Below are 23,061 nucleotides of genomic sequence, written 5' to 3' on the forward strand. Positions count from 1 at the left end.
CTGTTGTCATGACAGTTAAAGTGGACTTGACATACACGTGTAACTCATTGCTGCTTTTAAATCATTAAACCTGAATTTGTCTTCAGCTGAGGTTGTTAACAGCAAAAGAATGATAACTGTAGCTGACTTTGTGGACCTTTCCCTAAATCACATTATCAGGGACCATTATTCCTTTAGACTGCTACATTACTGCGGATTTGGCCTTCTCTGCTCATATCATGAATAAGAAAGCAGGTCTGGTGCGGGAAAATAAGAATTTTGTTGTTGCCGTTATTAGATTATATGTGTGTTGCTCAAAATTCAGGTCTCAGGCTATCTCCTGCCACAACCAAAAATATAAATTGGACAAGCAGCACATTCTCAATATTACAAAACAAGTCCAATTCAATGTGAGGGACTACCACTAGCTGTAATTTGTTTGTCGCAGTTGGATTTATGGTAGGGTTTTTTGTTTTTCAGTACAATGACTGTTTTGTAAAATATCACTTTTTTGTCTCGGTAGGAAGCATATGATATAAACTCGTTGAAATGTCTCAAGTCTATAGAGTAGAAAATCGTTAGAAACCCCTGTTTTTTGTGTGTTCCATATGGAAGATTTTCTTTAAATTCTTGTCTTGGAGACACAATAGGAAGTGAGAGTAAATCTATGCAAAGTTAGTGGAAGTCGCCTCTTAGACAGTTGGCACATAAATAAATAGAGGAAAATACAGAAGGTGGCCACCATAGTTGGATGCAACCATATTGGACAACATAGAAGGAGAAGATAGGGCTCACATCCCAAAGACATCTCTACCCTTTCAATCATGATTTCAAGGCACCAGAGTAGAGTAGTTAGAGATGGAGTTAGTGGCTGATTTTTGACTAAAAAGTGAAATTAACATAAGAGTAAGTAAGTAAGTAAGTTTAGTCTAAAAGTTTAGGGGAAATTGATGGATGAGATTTTGAGCATGCCACAATGTTCACATACTTGAGATATGAAAAAGAAAAATGAAGGCAAAGCAAGATGCTCTCTGATTTTTGTACAGCAGTAACCTTGTAGAAAAAACATATTTGCATATTGGGTTTCAGTATATAATTCACAATGTTAACTAAATATAGTTATTAAAAAGGCCTTCAGCTTTCCTGAATAAGGAGACAGAAATGTTTAGCCCCTAATTTGGAAGTAGTAGCAGGAAAAGTGTCTTTTTTTAAGTAAAATGACTCAGGGCACCTGTAAATACTGAAAGAAACCCAGAAATGTTCTTTAAAACATGGTAACACTTGATTCATTCCAGATTTAGACCAGTAAAACAAGCTTTGATAGATTGTTTTTTGGCTACCAGCATAGTATCGCATTAAAATGTTATTAGCTTGCATTGTTATAGATTTATAGTATGTTGACATGTTAAGTTGCTTTTGTATGGGGGAGGGGCTCCTTTGTTTACTAGTAGCATTAATGGGTGAGGAGGAAATTTTAAAGCGTAACTCCACTTTTGTTGAGAAAAAAACATTCCCCTCTGGGTAATACATGTACATTACAAGCGTTATAACAACCTTTGTTGCAGATTCCTACCTTTTGTTATTCTAAAGAAATCACAGTTTTTTCCTCTGTCTCTCTGTGCTGAGTGGGTCTAATGGGAGTGGTTTCATAATTATCAGTCAGCTGCGTAGCTGCAGAGCACTGATGAGGAAATCTGCTGGGCCTGCATCCCTTTAGACGTGTCTTTTTTTGGGGAGATACTCCCAATAGGAACATTTTTGTTGCAGGGGATGCCTGAAATCTGACTTGTATCTTAGGCAGACTTCTAGGAAAATCAGTGAGCCAATCACCCAAGCAGGAAATGGTGTTTCTGGGGTGTGGTCAGTACACATTCTGTATACAGAACAGCTCCAGGTAGTCATATTGCATAGCATTTTCCAAAAATTGCAGCAGTTGCAGATTGAAAAGGAAAGGTAACTTTTTATAACATTCAATTACGATATGACTTGTGTCGCAATTGCATATGCTATATTATTTTTTCTTTTTTTGCTATCTTTTTTCCCCCACGAAAGTGGAATTTCCCTTTGAAGTAGATCTAAACCCTACTAGGATGGCAGTAAATAACATGACAACACTGTGTATTGTAAACAATTGCCATTTTCTTTTTTTAAGAAACAACTTTTTTTACTTTATTTATATGTTTTTTTGCAAGTAAGCGCTGCTGATCTACTTAGTTTCCTCAAGGCACTTCCTGACTTCATGTACTTGGTGAAGCATTGGCTGGATGACATTTCTGTGGGACAGGTTTCCAAATAGTGACAGTGGTTGGCTAGATCTGCATATTTTGTTTCAGCACGACTGCTCGTAGTCACCACCAGATCTATCAGGTTATCTGGTTATCCATCTGGCATCACAAGTCCATTTTAACACTAGACATTCCTGAGCCTGATTTGCCCCTGGATTTTTCTGCTTTGAACTAATTTTAAAAACTTTGGACTCTTGGATGTTTGCTTAATGCTGCCATTGAATCGTATATACGTAGATTCTCAACGTGTTTTTTGCTGAGTGTCCCTGTTTAGTGGAGTGTTGCTAAATCGGAGTTAGTGTGCCCAGTGGTAATTTGAATGACCCACTGAAAATCTCTAAACATTGCCTCATTCTAGCATTTGTTTAGGTTTTTGTTTTTGTTGTTCATGTTTTACCACATTGCTTTGTCTTGTTGACTATTGTCATGGGACAGAAGTGAAGGAAAATCCTACATTTTGAGTTATCACTAGAAAAGGAATGGAAGGGGAAGTCTTCTAAAAAGGGACATTTAACCTCACATTTAACCTCACATTTAACCTCACTTTAAAGAGGTTTCAACTCACACTCTGTTTAACCATTCCCTACTTATCCAAAATGAAAAAATAAATATTTACCAAATTAATTACGGTATAATAGTAAGGGAACCCAAATAGTAATCCAACTCCCACATACTAGTGAAGTACATATGCAACCTATGCCTGGAATGCACCTACCTTGAAATTATGTGGCCAAGAAGCAGAAACAATTTTAAATAGGAATTTACCCTGATTACATATTTCCCAAAAAAAATCTTGGGCAAATAACACCTCTGCTAAGCCATCTTTAATTGAATCACTGCGATATATCCTTAATTGCGGACCCCTTTGCAGAAAAATCCCACACCTTTCATTTTTGAACTTACTGACTTCAGTAAACTCATCCCATTTTCTGTGTTAGTAGCTTTATTTTATACTAAGTGCTTTGCCAGTTGCTGGACAAGATTTGCAGAACTGTAGTCAAAAATGTTCTTATACTTATTTTCCTCTATTTTTAGCCTTTTTCTGAGGCTAACATAATGATTGTGGTGGTTGACTTTAATTGGTTTACCATGTACAGTATGTTTATGAAATTTTAATATATTCTGCAGGACATCATGATGAAGCTTTGGCAGTTGCAGAGAGAGGAAGAACTCGAGCTTTTGCAGACCTTCTTGTTGAGCGACAAACTGGCCAGCAAGATTCTGACCCTTACTCTCCTGTGACAATTGACCAAATCCTGGAGACAATTAATAGCCAGCGAGGATTGGTGCTCTACTACTCACTAGCTGCTGGTTATCTTTACAGCTGGTTACTGGCACCTGGTTCAGGTGAGAGAAGAAATATATTTTATTATTTGCAATTCTAGCTATCACAGCACCATAAAGAATATCATTGTGAATGAGTTAAAAAAGCAAAAATGCATTTTTTGTCTTTTAAAATTTAGATCTAGATCAAGCTATGGATAATTGAATGTCTAAATTATGACACCTTTTTCTACAGTTTCTCAAGCCCTGTTCTCTTAATAATTAAACTGTTGAACTGAACATTTGTGGCTTGAAATAAAATGCTGACTCGACATGAAAATGCTCAGTTGGAATAAAAACTAAGACCTCATACAGATTGGCTATTGAGGAACTGAAACGATCCCAGACTCAGCAGGCCAGGAGTATATTGAGGTCGCTTGGGATTGCAAATTAACTTAGTTTTGCTGCATAGATTGCAATTGCACAAATGGAAACCACAAAGAATTTTAATTAATGCAAATAATGTAGAGAACTTTAACTCCAAGTTGTTTTCATTTTTTTTTGTTTTGTTTTACAGGAATTTTGAAGTTTCATGAATGTTATCTAGGAGACTCATCACTGGAAAATACCAGCGATTTTACTGATTCTGGAAGTATGAGTTTTCAAGGTTCGAATAGTTCAGTTCTAGAGCAATACATAGCAAATGTCCGTGAAACATTAGGAGTGGACTCTTACTACACAAGGTATGTAATATGATAACCAAGGGCAAAATGGAGATCTGCTGCAACCTTTAATCCCTAATACCACTTATTTCCAGATGTGGTATGTCAGTCAAAGTCCATTGTGATTTCAACCACTAATAGCTGCACATAAAAGACACCTGTACTCCAAAATCCAGGGACTGTTATTGCTGACATCCCTCTAAGAATACAAGTTGGCATAGTTGGTTATCTGTGGCTCCAATATGGTCCCTGACCTGGAACAAGCAGACTAATTAGAAAGTCAGAAAAACTTAGCATATTTATTCCAGGTTAGAAAGTAATAAAGCCATTGGCACCCAATCATTTAAAATTTCCAGTTCAGCAAATGCAGTCTTCATATTCTCCCAGTACGTTTTATTTTTTTTTTAATTATTAATTTGGCTATATAGCCTGCAAGTAGCATGTCATTTAAGTCATACTTCCATAGCATTACAGTTATGTTAAATTTAGGTGCGCTTTTTAAGCTGCTCTTTCCTCCCTTGGATCAAAGTCATCCAGTCGAGGGGAAAAAAAGCCATGTGTGCATGAGGCCTTAAGTGTGTTTAATATAAATGTGCCATCCAATAGGCACCAGAGTTGGGGCTCTTTCACACGGGCAGTCCGATCAGATCCGCCTGTCAGTTTTTTAGGCGGATCTGATCGGATCCTCCATGCAGCTCTATGGGGCAGCGGATGTCAGCTGAGACACCTCTGCTGACACCTGCTGCCACCCGTATCCGATCCTGTCCATGAAACCTGGATGGATGGAAACCCTATTTTTCCATCCGTTCAGGTATCGGATCGGTTCGGATGAGAGCGGATAGGCGGTCCACTCTCATCCGATCCCCCATAGAGAGCAGCGGGGGGCTGTGACACCTCCCTCTCTGCACTGCAAGCGGAGACGGAGCTGTCATCCGCACGGATCCGCCTAAGGAGGCGGACCGTGTGAAAGAGCCCTTAGACTCAGCGGGGTTGATTTACTAAAACTAGAGAGTGCAGAATCTGGTGCAGCTGTGCATGGTAGCCAATCAGCTTCTAACTTCAGCTTGTTTAGTTAAGCTTTGACAATAAAACTTGGGAGCTGATTGGTTTCTATGCAGGGCTGCACCAGATTATGCATTCTCCAATTTTAGTAAATCAACCCCTGTGCTCTTAGTAATCAGCAATCGGTATAAGACCTGGTATGACATACTCTATTTCGCTGCAATTTAAGTCTGTGTGATGATGAGTGGTGCAGTTGTTACCTAGCTATGCTTGCAAAGAGCACCGAAGGAGGGAGAACAGGAAGCATTTTTCCAAGCAAAACCTGTATTAAATGATAACATTCTGAGATACAGAACTACAAAGAGATATAGAGGTATAAGACTTCAATTGGGCTTTAAAGATCAGGCTTGTTCAAGTGCTGGGAGCAGGTTAGGTATCATATCTACCGGAATACATCCCTTTTATGTGACATTATAAGTTATTCAGAATTTTCCTTTAAATCCAGGCACTATCATTTTTGTTAGTCTAAAGTAGAAGTTTACTAAAATAATTTTTCTAGTTTTGGTCTGTAGGGAAGATTTTAACTCCTTTCCTGTCCCAGACGGCGGCAATAACTGGGTCAGGAAGTGAATGTTACAGTGGTATTACCCCCCCCCCCCCCAAAAAAAAAAATTAAATTGCAGCTCACCGATACTTAAATGTGGTGGCTGCATACGTTTTCTTTTTTTAGGTGTTTTCCCTTTTTTTCACCTGATAAACCAGCCAGAAAATCTGTTATTTCTCAACGTCCTTTAACAGAACAAGCTTTCCAGACAAATTAGCAGTTAGATTTGAGACAAACCATTTACCACTGACAAGGGTGCTTTACGATGGTCAGCTTTTATTTATTTATGTGGAAACTTTATCCCAAAAGGGAAAAAAAAATTCTGTAACTGCTTATAATGTATTATCTGGAGGTCAGCTTTAATTTGTTAGCCACTTATATAAGGTCCATCTAAATGTTCTAGTTTAAAACTACCCTCTCCCCATGTATGCTGTTCAAAATGATCAACTTTACTACTTCATCCAGAATGCAGACACCCTAAGACAGGAAGTGTGTTACTGGCAGGATCACCAGGTGAAATAAAGACAAAAAGTTTAAAAAGAAAAACTATTGCAGCAATCACATCTAAGAGACTGGTAAGCTGCAATATATTTTTGTTTTGGGGTTTAATATCGCTTTAATGTTCCCATGTTGCCACAGACAGCTATAAAGCTCCTGAAAGAAGTACTAACCTATCTCTACACTATCTACTACTGAAATAAAACATGTCAACAGACTAAGTGGAAGATGCTGGTGTAGTAAAGACAGGGTGGTTGATTTGCTAAAGACAAATATATCTAATATATATATATATCTAAATCTGAGGGGAAGCTCAGCGGATTTCTACTATCCAATCATGTGCAAGCAAAAATGCTGTTTTTTATTTTAGTTAATGTCAGTTAAATATTTACTGTTCCGTATAAATATTATGTAGACTTCTATCCAATCAGCAACCAGTATCTTTAGGCTTCCTTTTCATGTGTCCCCCTGTTTTATTTGCGTTGTAAAAAGCATAATGTTTACACAGTTCAGTGGTGCAGGCTGAAATATAAACAGAAATTATTAGATCGGGAGAATCCCTTGTTGGAGGGCCCAATTTCAGTAGGACAAAGCTAGCCTGAAGGTAGGCAGTTATTGCTATGTTGCTTCTGTGGATTACCCATAGTGCTCTGGATATTCTTTGCCATGAGTGTAATGCTTATTTTAGAAAGAAATAAAGTATGTATAGCAATAAATAACATAAGACATTTGTTTAACCACTTCAGGCCCCCTTCATGACCAGGCAATTTTTTGCGATATGGCACTGCGTTACTATAACTTACAATTGCGCGGTCGAGTGACACTGTACCCAAATAAAATGTATGTCCTTTTTTTCTCACAAATAGAGATTTCTTTTGGTGGTATTTGATCACCTCTGTGGTTTTTATTTTTTTGCGCTATAAACATCAAAAATATTGAAAAGAAAAAAACAATATTTTTTACTTTTTGCTATAAAATATACCCAATAAAAGAAAATGTAAAAAAAATCGAATTTCTTCATCAATTTAGGCCAATATGTATTCTGCTATATATTTTTGGTAAAAAAAAAAAAAGAATTCCAATAAGTGTATATTGATTGATTTGCACAAAAGTTATAGCATCTACAAACTATGGGATATTTTTATGGAATTTTTATTTATTTTTTTATTTTTTACTAGTAATGGCAGCGATCAGTAATTTTTAGCGGAACTGCGACACTGTGGCAGACAAATCGGACACTAACTTACACTTTTGACACTTTTTTAGGGACTAGTGACACTGATCAGTGCTAAAAATATTCACTGCCACTATACTGACACTGGCAGGGAAGGGGTCAACATCAGGGGCGATCAAAGGGTTAAATATGTTCCCTGGGAGTGCTTCCTAACTGTGAGGAGGGGGGCTGCTTTGACTGGGGGAAGACAGAGATTTGTGTTGCTGCTTATCAGCAACACAAGATCTCCATCTTCCCCTCTTACAGAACGGCAGTCTACCTTATTTATATAGGCAGACCGCCATTCTGCTTCTCTCCCAAATGATCGTGAGGTGCCAGCAAACATAAGGTCCGCGGGACCCGCTGACTGGCTTCCCCTGTGTCCAATCACAGCGGGAGAGGGTCACCGGTGGCGCGCCCCAGACCCCTTGCACGAAATCACTTACAGGTACGTTATTTCTCACGGAAGGGCTGCCCTGCCGCAGTATATCTGCGTGGGGCAGTCCAGAAGAGGATAAAAACTTGCAAACAGTTAAATAATAAAAATATAAAAATGCAGCCCAGGGCTTCTATAGTTTTATGGTTTCCTTTTAATGCTAGAAATTCATAGACAAATCTTTCTTTTGTATCAGCAAAAAAAAAAAGGAAACAATAATAATTGTATCAATTTCCCTAGTAAATAATTCTACTGACAGAGTGGTATTACTAGAAGCTTAGTGCATTACGGTGTGAGCAAACCCATCTGCAAAGACTATAGTTAAATCATAGTACATATTGTGCATATTACAGTGGATAGAAAGCACAGTCCAGACATTGCAGTTACAGTTTAATGACTAATACACTGTATGTTTGAAACATAATAGCATATTCTCACTGGGGCTCATCTTTGAAGAATAATGTACAGAGTCTGTTATAATACACTATTTGGATATGCAGCTATTGTATGTATGACAGCAAATAAATCTACAGAAGCGTCTTCTTTCATTAACAAAGCAGTATTTTCCTTGGCCTATCTACAGTTTCTTCATTCGCTAACACAAGAGTATTTCTCTGGCCTGACAGCGGGCTGATAAATCCATTACCTTCTTTTAAGGTTTCTGATTTATAAGGTCCTACAAGTCTTATATATAGTAGCTCAAACTTTATTAAAGTGGACCTATACTTAGATGTCAACATAAAACATGTACAGTATTTCATTTTTAAGGCCCCACAATGCTTGCATATAATAGTTCAGACTTTATTAAAATGTGTATTTTGGCCTGTCTGTCAATTTTTTTTCACGTATCCCAACAAAACTGTTAGCATTGCTTTATGGTAACATTTAGGTGTAGGTCCACTTTAAAGCCTTTGGGCTCATTTACACTTGTGGTGGTTGGCAGTAAGAACAGGCAGTTGAGCTGTATATTTACCCAACCACCCCCCTTAAGTTGAAAAGGCAGCTGGATGGGGTTATACACATTACCCCCCCTGTCTCATTCAGGGGGCATTATCACTGCCAAACATGACCAATTCAAATGAATGAAGGTATACTGCAAGTAGCCTGCAACAATGTGCAATGCACATGTTTGTGGCATGGTGGGGCATCATTTATAGGATTAAAACGGGCAGTGAGGTGGCAACATGTTGCCTCCTCACTGCCTGTCAAATGCCTCTTAAAAGTGATCCACTGCAGATCATATTTCAGAGGGGTGGTAAGGGCCTACACGGATCAACCTTGGCCCTGTTTTTTAAGACCAGGTTTATTTAATTTATTTACTAACCTACAGGTTTGTTCTCGGCTTTGTTTAATATAAAATCCAGTGTAAGCATTTTCCCCTAATCAGCCACTGTTTCATTACTTTACATTCCTACCTTCTTTACCATTACCTGAGAAGGAATGCTGCTAATTGCACACTAATGACTGTTGTAAAGGGAGCAATTTCCATAATGTTCTCCACTCCAAGTTTTTCTTTTTAGTAATGGTGTCAATAAGTGACATTAAAGTAGACTTAGCATTAGATATATATTTTTTTATGTCAAGTGCATGCATGATAAATAATGTGCTAATGTACAAATTAGGAGCATATTTATAGCAGGGAGCAGATACTGCTGTCCACTTTGAAAGGTCACTTGACTGGGCTTCCCTCCCTGGATCTTTTCTTTTAATTAAAAGTGTCCTGAAGCAGAGAACAATACACAATTGAAAATCTTTATAACAAGCAGTGTTTTTTTTATTATTTTTTTTTTATTATTATTTTATTTTATTTATTTTTTCCAAAAGAGGAAAGAGCTTTCTTTAGAAGTATTCACAAACAGATTAGGGTTAACAACAGTGAAACCTGTCCGATCCACATTCTCGGTGGTTTTGTATGAAGGATATAATATATGTATTATACATAACATATCAGTAGGTCAATTAAACCGAGTAACATTCTATTACCATTTGATAACAGTTGGTTAGAAGGAAAGAAAACACAATAATATGATCGTATTGTATTATATTGTATTAGGTTAATACAATATTATTATATATACAGTGGCCATGCCACTACTTTATAAATGGAGCCCTTTGAGGTATTTATTACCTTTATCAGAGTTCAAAACTCCCCATGAGAATGCTTTTTTAATCAGAAGGATGGAGCCATCTTAATTCAGGCATCACCCAAGGTCATCATTTGCTTCCTTGACTGAAAAGGTGACTAAGCAATGATAGTCATGAAAACTCTGGTTGTCCTGGTTCTTGGCTGTGTTCACCAATATACACATAATGTGGGTGGGTACAAGTTCTTGGTATTTTTTTTTGTTAAAACGCTATCTTTATAGGTTCAACGATAAAAACACAGTATTATACTAGAGCACTATTACGCAAAACAAAATTACACCAGATTTACAAAAAAGCGTATCGTGCAATTAAAGGCAGGCTATATTCCATGGCCCATGAGGTCCCTTACTGGCACCAACATCTTCTCCCCAGCTTCTTCCAGGTGCTAATATTTGGCTGTTTTTATTGGCCGGTATAGTCTGCAGAGGATTGGGAATAGGCAGATACATTTATTTTTATTGAAGAACATATTTCTTGACTCTACAGCAATAAATAGCCTGCTCACTTGAAGGTTTTTATTTTTTGCCTTTAGTTCACACTGCTGGGGTACAAGACACTGCATGTAATTCACACAGGAATAGTAGCAGATTTGCATAAAAATTGGTGCAGGACCCTTTTTTTGTCCACACCAGAACCAGATGAACACCCATGCAATCCGATTCGGAGAATCACGCTGCGTTTTGCAAACCAATTGTCGTTAACTTAACATACACTCCGCAATCAGTTCACGTGGATGGGTTGCAATTTGGATGCAATGCTGAATACACAGCAAATTAGCTGTGAATTTGCACCACATCTAGTGTGAACCCAGGCTTAAAGAATTTATTGGTACAAACATACACACATTTTATATAAATAGATTAAAAATAATCTATACCCCACTTCAACAGCCCTATTAGGTAACTCGCTTTAAAGAGAAATTGACTTCATCAGGACCAGTGAAACAGACGACAAAGCGTACAAAAAAAAAAAAATCACAGGTCAGAATCGAAATAAGAAAAATGTAATACCATGTTACAATAAAAAACATAAACTGAAATGCATATGCCACCCCCCACAATAAAAGATATCACATACCACACGTAAAACACTATCTTCATAAAAACAACACATACATTGCATAAAATATACATGCTGCACATTTAACATAACCCTAAAAAGCCTCTAGCATTCAAAAACTGTATGGACTGAGGAACGAAACTATTTAGCAGCCTGGTAGTAGGAGAGGAAAAAATCGCCTGCCAGAAGGTAACGCTGTGAACAAGGCATTCTCAGGATGGGAGCTATCGTTCAGGATATTAAAAGCAATTTATAAATATCTTAATGGGGATCCCAGCTTAGAAAAAAAGCTGTTCATTCGAAGGGATTGCATGAGGACTCGAGGGCATACAATGCGATTAGAGGAGAAGCGTTTTAACCTCAGGCAACGTGGGGGGTTTTTTACTGTTAGGGCTACAAGATTGTGGAATTCTCTACCACAAGAGGTGGTTTCTGCGGGTAGTATGGTGGCTTTCAAAAGACTCTTAGACTTACATCTCAAGGATCAGAACATTCAGGGGTATGTGAGATGATTACAGCCACACACACCTACACAGGTTGAACTGGATGGACTATTGTCTTTATTCAACCTCACCTACTATGTAACTATGTAACTATGTAAAAGCTCTCTGAAGTCAACTCCCTTTCCCCAGTTCTTTAACACATGGTAAATCTACCCCTTTACTCATTTTTTGCCATCTGCAAGGCATTTCTGTCATGGACTGTGTACATCCCTTGCCACAGAGAAATGTGATAAACCAGCACCCACTCAATGGCAGCCTTATAGAAGTTGAGAAGGACCTACTCTGAAAAGCCTGACCTCCACAGCTTCTTCAAGTAGTAAAGTTTTAGATCAATCTTGCCCACCAGATGGGACATGTGCCCTGTCCACGACAGATCCTCCCTAAATATTGTTCCTAAACAAAACGGAACGCCTGTTCCCTCTAAACTTCTGCCCCATCAATCTCAACTGCCTCATAACTGATCTCTCCACTTGAACTGAAATCTGCAATTATTTCCTTTGTCTTATTCCCATATAACACAAAATGAGTCACTCTGCACCAACCCACTAGATTTTCTACATCCTGCCAATGTGCGGTCCCATCGCTCTCCCTTATTCTCCCAACTAACATGAAGTCGTCCTCAAATTTTAAAACAGAGTGCACCTTGAAGCGGGAGATGCAATCATAAGTATACAAGAAAACAAAAAGGGGATTAACACACATCCCTGTGGCACCCCTGTACTAAGGTAAAGCATTGATGAGTAGCACCTACCAATCTTTACCATCTGCTGCCTATCAGCCAGCAAATCCAAGATCCAGTTACAAAGGTTTGGGCTGTGATGTTGTAGTGGTCTTCTGAAAATAAATATTTTCAGAGTACGAAGAGCACCTACCAGGTTTTGTTTTGCCTAAAGATCCATTGGTGCATGGTGCATTTTGTAAGTATGCAAATTATTGTTGGTTTCTATATAATAAATACAGTTTTTTTTTGGGGGGGGGGGGACTGCCATCTAACATTTTCTCTATGTGTAAAAACAATGCTAATGTTTGGTGACCTGACTGTATGTATGTTTTACTATTTTAGACTACGTGTCACACCACTACAATGTCTGTGATCTTTCACTACTTTGCTGCAATTTTCGCTAAGGGTTCTGATTAATGGGATTTCTCTACAAAGCCCATGAACTATTTGTGATTGTTGAAGTGGCATATGGGTAAAATAAAGTTATGAATCTTGTCATTTTTAGTGGTCAGGACCGTGTGTTGTACCATGTACAGTAGTTTTAATCTATTTATATGAAATGTACAGTATGTATGTTTGTACTAATATGTAAATACTGTTTCTACATTTGATGCAATTTTGGTTTGCTTCAGAATGCTATCATTCAAAGTCCCCTACTACAATACTGTGTTTTACCTGTGTTCACAAATGTTTTGATACCTAAGGAAGGGAAAACTAACAAAATGCTTTTTGCCTGGAGCAGATTAATAACATATTTTCACCCTAGGCAAAGTCATTTTATGTTGAAAGGCACATCTTTCATAAAAAAAAAAATACTGTTGCTGAGAAAAGCTAGATGCTGTATGAAAAGCAATGGGATTTAGAAATGTGTGGGCACCGAACCTGAATCTCTATATCACAACTGGTTATCAGAATCATATGGTCGTTTGAGTGCATACCCAGTCATGTAGCAGGTGTACTGTCAATTTACTGCGTGATCAATGGTTGTCCAAACAATGGTTGTCCACGCATATTTTTATACCTACCTGATATATTGGTTACCCTTTTAAAAAAAAAAACATTTTTTTGCAGAGAACCTCTTTTAAAAGGTTAGTTCACCTTTCTACAAAGTTTCCTGTGTGGTCAAAGGGGCCCAGTAGTGTAAAAAAACATTGTGCAGCTTAGAAAAATTGAGCTTAGCTTACATGTTATACATATAGGTCAATTGCTGCTTACCCAAAGCTTGACCAACAAATGACTATCCTGACCAATCCCTAAGTGCTTGGCATAGAAGCTGAAAATCTTTTACCAGGGGAAAATGGCACTGCGCATTTGCCAGTTTGTAAATAAGGAGACCTCCAGTTCCTGAGATGCTGGGGAAGAGGGGGTACTCAATGGTCAATGCATCCCAGCTTTTATGTGAGGACAAGGTGAACTAGTCAGGATGGTAGTTTTTTGGCCAGGCTTTGGGTAACCTGCACTTAGCCTATGGATAGGGCATGAAAACAAAGCTCCTTGGCCATACAGTACACTTTTTTAGAAAGGTGAACTAAACCTTTAAAGGTGAATTATAGATATAGATTCTATATTAGTTATATAACTATGATATACTATACCTGGCTTACCCCTCTGGAAGCTGGAAATCCATGTAGTAGGCAGAATTCCAACTTCTAGCAGGATTGCACAGGTATGGTGGATGCATAGTTACATTGGTCCACACAGTATAATATTGTAAAAATAAATAATATATTTACCTTGAATTATTCTTTAAAGTGGTTGTAAACTCTTCCATATACCCAGTGACTGGCCTCACAGATGAAACAAATCCTCCCACATAAGTTGTGCCTGTTTATCTGCTGCCATCGCTTCTCTACACCTGTTCAAAGTCTAGAATTTATAAAGCTTGTCAGGGGGCAGATAGCTGCAGTCACACTCTGTAGAGCTCAGTGAGAAGAGCTCTGAGAGCTAATTGGAGGGAAGGGACCCCCCCCCCCTTACACACAGCACACAGGAACAGAGCTGAGGCTGTCAGTCTGCTGGAACTCCCGACCCTAGCACCATTTTTGGAAGGAATGGGGGGGAATCAGGAATCAGAGCAATGAGGCAGAAGACAGAAATAACACTTAGTGCTCTAGATTGGGACAAGTACATACTGTAGAGGGATATGCTTTGCTCATATTTCATGTCTGAGGTTTACAACCACTTTATGTCCGATGGTTCTTCCTATACAAGGTCAATTTTAAATTATTATATACCCTTTTCTGGCAGAAAACAAATACATGTACTTTAAGGCCGCATCTGCAGCTGGGAATGACAACTGCTTGTGGATAGCAGGTAATTGTGTAGGCTGTGTAAACAGGCATGAATTGCTTCGGCCGCCAACAGTTTGTCATTACAGTGTACAGGCTCTGCCACTGCTATCTGCATGTAGTTGTCAATTCGCACCGTGGCTAAACACTCATGTGGGCCTATAGGTGCGTCTCATAAAATAAGAATATCATCAAAAAGTTTATTTTTATTTTTTTAGCAATTCATTTCATTATACACAGAGTGATATATTTTAGGCATTTCTTTCTTTTTCTTTTAGTTGTGATGAATATGGCTTACAGTTAATCAAAACCCAAAATTGAGTATCTCAGAAAAATAGAACATTTTATTTATTTCAGGAACTTCTATAGCGCCGTCAATTTATGCAGCACTTTACATATACATTGTACATTCACATCAGTCCTTACACTCAAGGAGCTTACAATCTAAGGTCCCTAACTAACATTCATACATACACATACTAGGACCAATTTACCTACCAGCATGTCTTTGGAGTGTGGGATGAAACCGGAATAAACCCATGCAGGCACAGAGAGAACAAAGCAGAGAGCAAACTCTAGGCAGGAAATGTCGTGGTTGGGATTTGAACAAGTGGCCCTTTTGCTGCTAGTTGAAAGTGCTAACCGCTACACCACTGTGCTGCCCAGAATATTACATAAAACCAATAAAAAAAGTTTTTTTAATAGAGAAATGTTGGCTTACTGAAAAGTATGTCCATGTACAGTATAGTATGCACTCAAAACTTGGTCGAGGCTCCTTTTGCATGAATTATTGCATCAATGTGGCATGGCATGGAGGTGATCAGCCTGTGGCACTGCTGAGGTGTTATGGAAGCCCAGGTTTCTTTAATAGCGGCCTTCAGCTTCTTTGCACTGTTGGGTCTGGTATCTCTTAACTTCCTCTTGACAGATCTTTATAGATTCTTTATGGGGTTTAGGTCAGGCGAGTTTGCTGGCCAATCAAGCACAGTGATACCATGATCGTTAAACCAGGTATTGATACTTTTGGTACTTTTCTTGAAATATATCACACTGTGTATAATGAATCTGAATAATACAGTATATGAGATTCACTTTTTGAATTGAATTACTGAAATGAATTAACTTTTTGATTATATTCTAATTTCTTGAGATTCACCTGTTGAGATTTCTTGATATGCATTCAGCTCATATACATACAGTATCATGCTAGCCCAATATACTGTATATCATTTTACCTAATTTCTATGGTATTTCAAGTAGCAGGTGAAATGCTTGCATATGCAAAAAAACAAGACAGTGTAGTGTACATTTGCCAAGCACAGCAGAGTTCTGCTCCTGTCATGTGATGTAGTAGAGGTCCTGTGCGTTCCAATGTGCTGGCTCATCAGACACAAAGTCTCATCTTCCCTCTAATTGTTCTTGATTTCAGGCTCGTGATACTCCTGAATACAATACGACCTGTTTCAAGTCATCAGCAGCAATACAAAGTGCAGGGGAAGGCCTTTTATAATGTAAACAGAAACAAAATATATTTGGCAGCCGAGCAGCATGCAGGCAAAGTCGGTAAAAAGTGCATAATTTGCTGTTTCAGCCTGACAGCCAGTACATATTCTGTCTGAGCTGTTCCTCCAGGGGATTTTTATTCAGAAAAGAGATATCCACCTAGATCTGAAAGAGATCTCTGACAAAAGCACTTTGCACGCAAACATGATTACATTTAATGACACCAGCCCTGCACTTTTACTATCATCACACGCCGCTTGCACATTTCACTGCGGCTGCCTCCTGCCCGGCATTATGCTTCTTTTATTATGCTTTATTCCTGCTTGATTCAAAGTAAACACTGTTCCATCATATTGAAAGGGAAGGTATGTCTAAGGGTAGGCTAGAACATGTGGTGCCTGTCAAAGGAGAGGTCCCTGATAACTGTGATCTACATTTTTATGTTGTCATTGCTGTGCCAGATTCAGTACGCTGTGTCTGCTAGATGTGGAGGGGGCATATATTATAAACAGCAGCCTGCAAGCATCTGTCTGGGGGAAAGTCTCCAAGACTTTGACACGCCATACACAAAACAAGTGTAAAACATTCCGTATTGCATTAAAATTTAACACTATGTGGTGAGAATCCACGGTATTATATACAGGTAGAATCATATATGAGCTCATTTAATAGAGTTCTAAATAACATGAACTACTGTATATGGGTTCATATATCCTAACTTCCTAAGATGGGAAAAGCCTTGGATACTCCATACACAAAACAAGTATAAAACACCCCATGTTACATTAAAAATTAACACTGTGTAGTGAGAATCCACTTTATTATAAACAGATAAAATCATAGATGAGCTCATTTAATAGAGATCTAAATAACATGAACTACTGTATATGGGTTCATATATCCTAACTTTGTAAGATGGGAAAAGCCTTTGATACTCCATACAAAAAACAAGTATAAAACACTACGTATTACATTAAAAATTAACATTGTGTAGTGAGAATCCACTATATCATAAACAGATAGAATCATAGATGTGCCCATTTGAAAGAGATCTAAAACATAAACGGGGTATATGGGTTCATAAATCCTAACTTCCAGAGATGGGAAAAGCCTTTGATTCTCCATACACAATGTATAAAACACTCCGTGTTACATTAAAAATTAACACTGTGTGGTGAGAATACACTATATTATAAACAGGAAGGGCTGCTGTTAGAAATTATAGGGCCCCATACAGCCTACCTGATGGGGCCTCTTCAACCATGCCCTTGATCCTCACCCTTTTCCCCGCCCCTGACCCCATCTGAAAACAAAATGCAGGTTTGTTGCTGTTTACAAATGCGTGCGGGGCCAACATGTGCGTTCGCAATTGAGCACAAGCACAAAAGAACGGGGCCAGTTTAAATTTATTTTTAATTTTATTTTATTAAAAATGTAAAACATTTACATTGTATCTTTAATTTTTTTTTTGTTTCTTTTTTTGCTTTCACAAGGGACCATAACAGGTTCTCTTTATAGAGAGATGTGGGGTCTTTTAGACCCCGTATCTATCCTCTGGTCTCCAAAGCATCCGATCAAACCAAGATGGGTTTGATCAGATGCTTGTTCAAGCCGGTAATGGCTTGTGTACATCAGACCGCTCATCAATGATAACCATACAAAGCAAGCAGGGAGAACCTCATAGTGTAATACAGCAAACTTTTATTAAAAAACAATCTTGTTCACTTACATCAAAGTAAATGTAGGCGAGCTTCAAATAAGCATTATGGCTATGGCAGCAGCGTCTCAAACTCCAGCAGCACTTGGCGACGTCACACACACTTTCTCCTGAATGGACACACGGAGCTGAGGCTCGGCTCGGGTGCCCCCATAGCGAGCTGCCCAGTACAACATTGCTGGTTGTACGGCCCTATCAGCGGCCCTGTAAACAGGTAGAATCATAAATGACCTCATATAATGGAGATCTAAATAACGTGAACTATATTGGTTCATATATATTAACTTTCTGGGAAAAGCCTTTGATACGCTACACACAAAACAAATAAAAGAGCACTCCGTATTACATTAAAAATGAACACTGTGTGGTGAGAATACACTGTATTTTAAACAGGTAAAAGATAAAATCATAGATCAGCTCATGTAATAGAGATCTAAATAACATGTGCTACAGTATATGGGTTCAAATATCCTAACTTCCTAAGATGGGAAAAAACGCAAAAAGCCTTTGATAATCCACACACAAAACACATTTAAAACAAATTTAAAACACTCTGCATTACATTAAAAATTAACACTGTGTGGTGAGAAACAACAGTTATATAAAGAGGTCAAATCATAGATGATCTCATATAATAGAGATATAAATAACATGAGCTGCATAGATTCATATATCCTAACTGGGAAAATGGAAACCCCTTTGCATTTGCATTTTTAAGCGAATTGCTAGTCTTATACAGTACAGCCATCAATACTTCACATCCAGCAGATGGGAGTTGATGTCTTTGCACTCACCTATAGTGGTCAACATCATGGTGCTGTCCATGAAGACAGAGTTTAGTCAATATACTAAAGTTACAACCGAAGAAAATATTTTACATCCGGAAGTAGTGTGCACTACATGACAGCCTTTGGTTTATTCCAATGCCGAAAAAAAAAATCTGTTTTATAAAAGAACAAATAAAATTTTAATAAATACATTTGGCTTTCGAGTTTTTTTTTTTTGTAGTCCCCATGACGTGATTTAAAACAACAGAAAAATACTTAGGTAAAACAAAGCAAAGAACTGAAACTTGAGCCCCTTAGAGTCTCCCCTTACATCAGAGTCCCCATCAAAGTCCCCTCTTACACCTTACAGCTGGATAAAACCTCACAGTGGGCTGAATTTGGCCTATGGGTCGCAGTTTGGAGACCCCTGTTTTATATTAAGGGGGATCCATAAAAGCCACACAGACAGAAATAACAAAGTCAGAAGGCCAGAACCCTTGTCAACTTGTATTGCTGTCCATGTCCCTGTTGCAGATGTACCCTAATTAAAGCTAGGTCCACATTTGTTTGATGGGGGAACATGCGCAAAATTGCGCATGTTCCCACAATGCACAAAAAAATGTGCATCCCTTTTGCAGGTATGTGGCAGTTGCATTTATTCCTAATATCACCCCAAAGTACCTTGTTAACACAGTACCATGGGTTTTGGTGCAGTGCGATTTTAACCTCTTGCCGACCAGCGACATACCCATATGTCACTAGACTTCAAGTGGTTATACTGGGATGATGAGATGCAGGCATCATCCCAGTATTTCTTTTTAGAGCCCACATTCATCTCTCTTGCAAAAGAGATCCTAGCAGCTAACTAGCCAATGGATTGCTTTTACAAGTAGCGGGAGGGGACGCCCTTTCCTGCCACCTTCCACGGCTTCACCAGGTTCACCCATTCCACCAGGAGTCCCGATCGACCTGCCGACGCTTCAGCAGGCTGACTACAGAAAAAAGCTGATCCAGTCTTTGTTCGGCTCTATGATGTAGTAACCTGGAAGTGATGACCTTACATCATTTCTTTTTTACCTGGATACAAACGGCACTATTTTCAAAAATGAAAATCATTTGATAACACCAATCTGGTGATCAAATGCTTTTAAGAGAAGAGGAGGGATCTGGGGTATTTTATCTCTCCATAAACAGTGCCTGTCACATGTCTATTGCTGTCACAGGGAATGTTTACATTCCTTGCTTTCATTTCTTGTGACAGTAACAAAGGTATTCAAACATTTTTTTTTTATAGGGACAGTGTAAAAATAAAGATTTTTTCTTTTTTTTTTTTAAAGTACCCCGTTCTCCACAAAGGTGAATGCATGCAGATCACGGGCAGTAATTCTAGCACCAGACCCCCTGTGTAAATTTAAAGTGGTAACCTGTAAATGCTTTAAAGTGTCACTTATGGATAGTAAAGTTTACGTCATTTGTCGACATTGCACAGGCATGTACAATTTTAAAGCATGACATATTTGATATTTATTTACTTAGCGTAACGTCATCTTTCATATTTTACCAAAAGATTGGGTTATGTATTGTGTTTTTTGCATTAAGATTCAAAAAAGTAAATTTTTTATCAAAAAATTGCGTTTAAAAAACCTGTGCGCAAATACATAAAAAAAACACCATTGTCTAGGGCCTCAGCTTTAAACATTTTCTAGCAAAAAATACTGATTGGCCTGAGGATCAAGTGGCTAAAAATGGGGCATGTACTTCTGTGTGTTTTTTTCAGGTAGAAAAGCCCATTGAAATAAATAGGCCTGCATAAATGTGACATATAAAACCGTGCAAAATCACATGAAATTGCACATCCACCATCACACCTGCATATCTATGTATCGAGGCTTACTGTCTTGGAAATAATGTTACAATCAACAGTAAGTGGAGGGAAATCTTTCTAACGCAGTCTGGGAGGGCAGTACAAACTGAATGATGGTTCTAGTCCTTGTACACTACATCCAAAAGAAAAGAAAAAAAGGTTTAGCTAGATCAACACTTTACTGTTTTAACTAAAAAATACATAACTGCAATAAATTATTTTTTTTATATTGGCATGAAGTTTAACTTTAACCTATGTGTACATAGCATGAACAGGTAAAAAGTCCAAAGGACCAGGAGTAGCAGTTAACTACATTTCCTTATACTCACCTGGGCTAAAGGGCATACAAATGCGCCAATTCGCCAATGGCTCTCCATCCATGAGGATACTAGCCGAAAGTGCCAGGTTGATATCCTTTTCCTTTTTTTTTTTTTTAATACAGACAGTGGGGGAGATTTATTAAAACTGGTGCACTCAGAATCTGTGCAGCTGTGTAATCAGCTTCTAACTTCAGCTTATTCAATTAAATGAGTTGTAAAGGCAAGAAGGTTTTTTTATCTTAATGCATTCTGTGCATTAAGATAAAAGGCCTTCTGTGTGTAGCAGCCTCCCCAGCACCCCTATTACTTACCTGAGCCGGATCTCTGTCCAGCGATGTCCACAAGTCCCTTGGCCATCCGGGACTCTCCCATCTGATTGGCTGAGATACAGCTGTAGTGCCATTGGCTCCCACGGCTGTCAATCAAAGTCAGTTAGCCAATCAGGAGAGAGAGAGGGCAGAGCCGAACCACAGCTCTATGTCTGAATGGACACGGGGAGCTGCAGCTCGGCTTGGGTGCCCCCATAGCATGCTGCTTGCTGTGAGGGGGGGCACTCAATAGGAGGGAGGGGCCAGGAGCAGCAAAGAGGGACCCGAGAAGAGGAGGATCCAGGCTGCCCTGTGCAAAACCAACTGCACAGAGGAAGTAAGTATACCATGTTTGTTATTTTAAAAAAAAAAAACTAGACTTTACAATCACATAAAGCTTTGGCAATAAAACCTGGAAGCTGTTTGGTTCCTATACAGAGTTGCATTCGATTTTGCACCATGTAGTTTTAGGAAATCTCACCCAGTGTATTGAAGGATATAGACCTAGTGAAGCACATTGCTGTGGAAAATGAGTAAAACTGCCAGCAGAGCAGATTTTAATAGGTTTACTTATCTCTACGTAGAAACCATTTTCTATGTGTGGCTTTCTAAAAAATGAAGATCAAACAGAATGCCTTATAGTCAACCTTTGCTGATCTGTGTGGAGTAATGTATTCCAAGAACTGTAGGACAATGAGGTGTTTTGCTGAGTCCATATAGCTTTAATATTGGTTATTTATCAAATTCCACGACTGCATCAACACGTAAAGGTGGACAAGAGAGGTCAACTTAAGTTTTCATTGCATGTGTCATTTTTCTATAGCTCTCTTTTAACTCCAGTTTATGTTTGCTGCTTCAGCTTTTTAAAGCTAAGCTAATATAGTATGAATTGATATCCTTACAGTAGGTGTCCATACAAAAAATATCATTTCACCTAAAATTCTGCTTACTCTTTAGTAACAGCCCTATTCCTAAGCACTATAATTACAAAGGGAGAGAGAGGTTTAGCTGTGTAATCTCTGTGCGTAATTCTCAAGAAGTAAATGTCAGTTAAAATACAAAATTCACCATAAAAATGAAAGCTAATAATTAACAATAAACCTGAATTTTTATCAGATTTGAATGTTCACCCTCCTGCTTGTAAAATAGAATTATTATTTAGGAGCAGGGCCTTCTGATTCCACTGTATTAAAATGTATTGTATTTGTACTGTCTACTCTCAAGTTGTAAAGCGCTACATAAACTGTTGGCGCTATATAAATCCTGTATAATAATAATTATACAGAATTATATTTTTATATGTGCATTGTGAGCATTGTTCTTCACTGCAGACCGTATAACTTGCAAGCTGAGTTTTAACTTTTAATGTGGGTACTTCAGGAGTGCATTTAAAAAAATAAAATGTGTATATATATATATATATATATATATATATATATATATATATATATATATATATATATATAAAAGTATTCATAACCTTTTAAACCATTTTGACTATGGTTCAGAGACATTTTCCGGTTACACATTGGATGGCCACACACAGTTGTGAGACAGAAGAATAATTTACTGAGACCTATGGATGATAGGATACCTGCCCGTCCTTGAACTCACTGGCACCTCTAATAATTGTTAATGTGACTTGAGCGACTTGGACTAGCAGTACACCTCCAGCTAAATCTATCCTTTAGGATCAGAGCCATCCAAGATACAGAATTTAATGTGGTTGTCAGCAAACAGATCCTCATTACACGCAATACTTCAGTAAGGCAAAGACTGAACTTCCTCTGATGTTAAATTCCCATTTTCCTGTAACTTCTATTTTGATAGTATGACAGCAGATAACCTTATAAAATGGAAGTTT

General features: G+C 38.2%; 1 protein-coding gene across 3 annotated transcripts in view; it reads left to right on the forward strand.

The window, feature by feature from the left end:
* The window catches only part of TTC28 (tetratricopeptide repeat domain 28), an 866,848-nt gene that overhangs the window by 655,651 nt on the left and 188,136 nt on the right, over nucleotides 1-23,061 (forward strand). For all 3 annotated transcript variants that reach the window (XM_082244143.1, XM_082244144.1, XM_082244145.1), the window contains 2 exons: nucleotides 3,393-3,611; nucleotides 4,105-4,270. In XM_082244143.1, coding sequence (XP_082100269.1) covers nucleotides 3,393-3,611; nucleotides 4,105-4,270 — 385 coding nt within the window. The remainder of the gene's footprint in view (nucleotides 1-3,392; nucleotides 3,612-4,104; nucleotides 4,271-23,061) is intronic.

This window comes from Pelophylax lessonae (assembly GCF_965119305.1).
Source record: "Pelophylax lessonae genome assembly, chromosome: 1".
Taxonomy (NCBI): domain Eukaryota; kingdom Metazoa; phylum Chordata; class Amphibia; order Anura; family Ranidae; genus Pelophylax; species Pelophylax lessonae.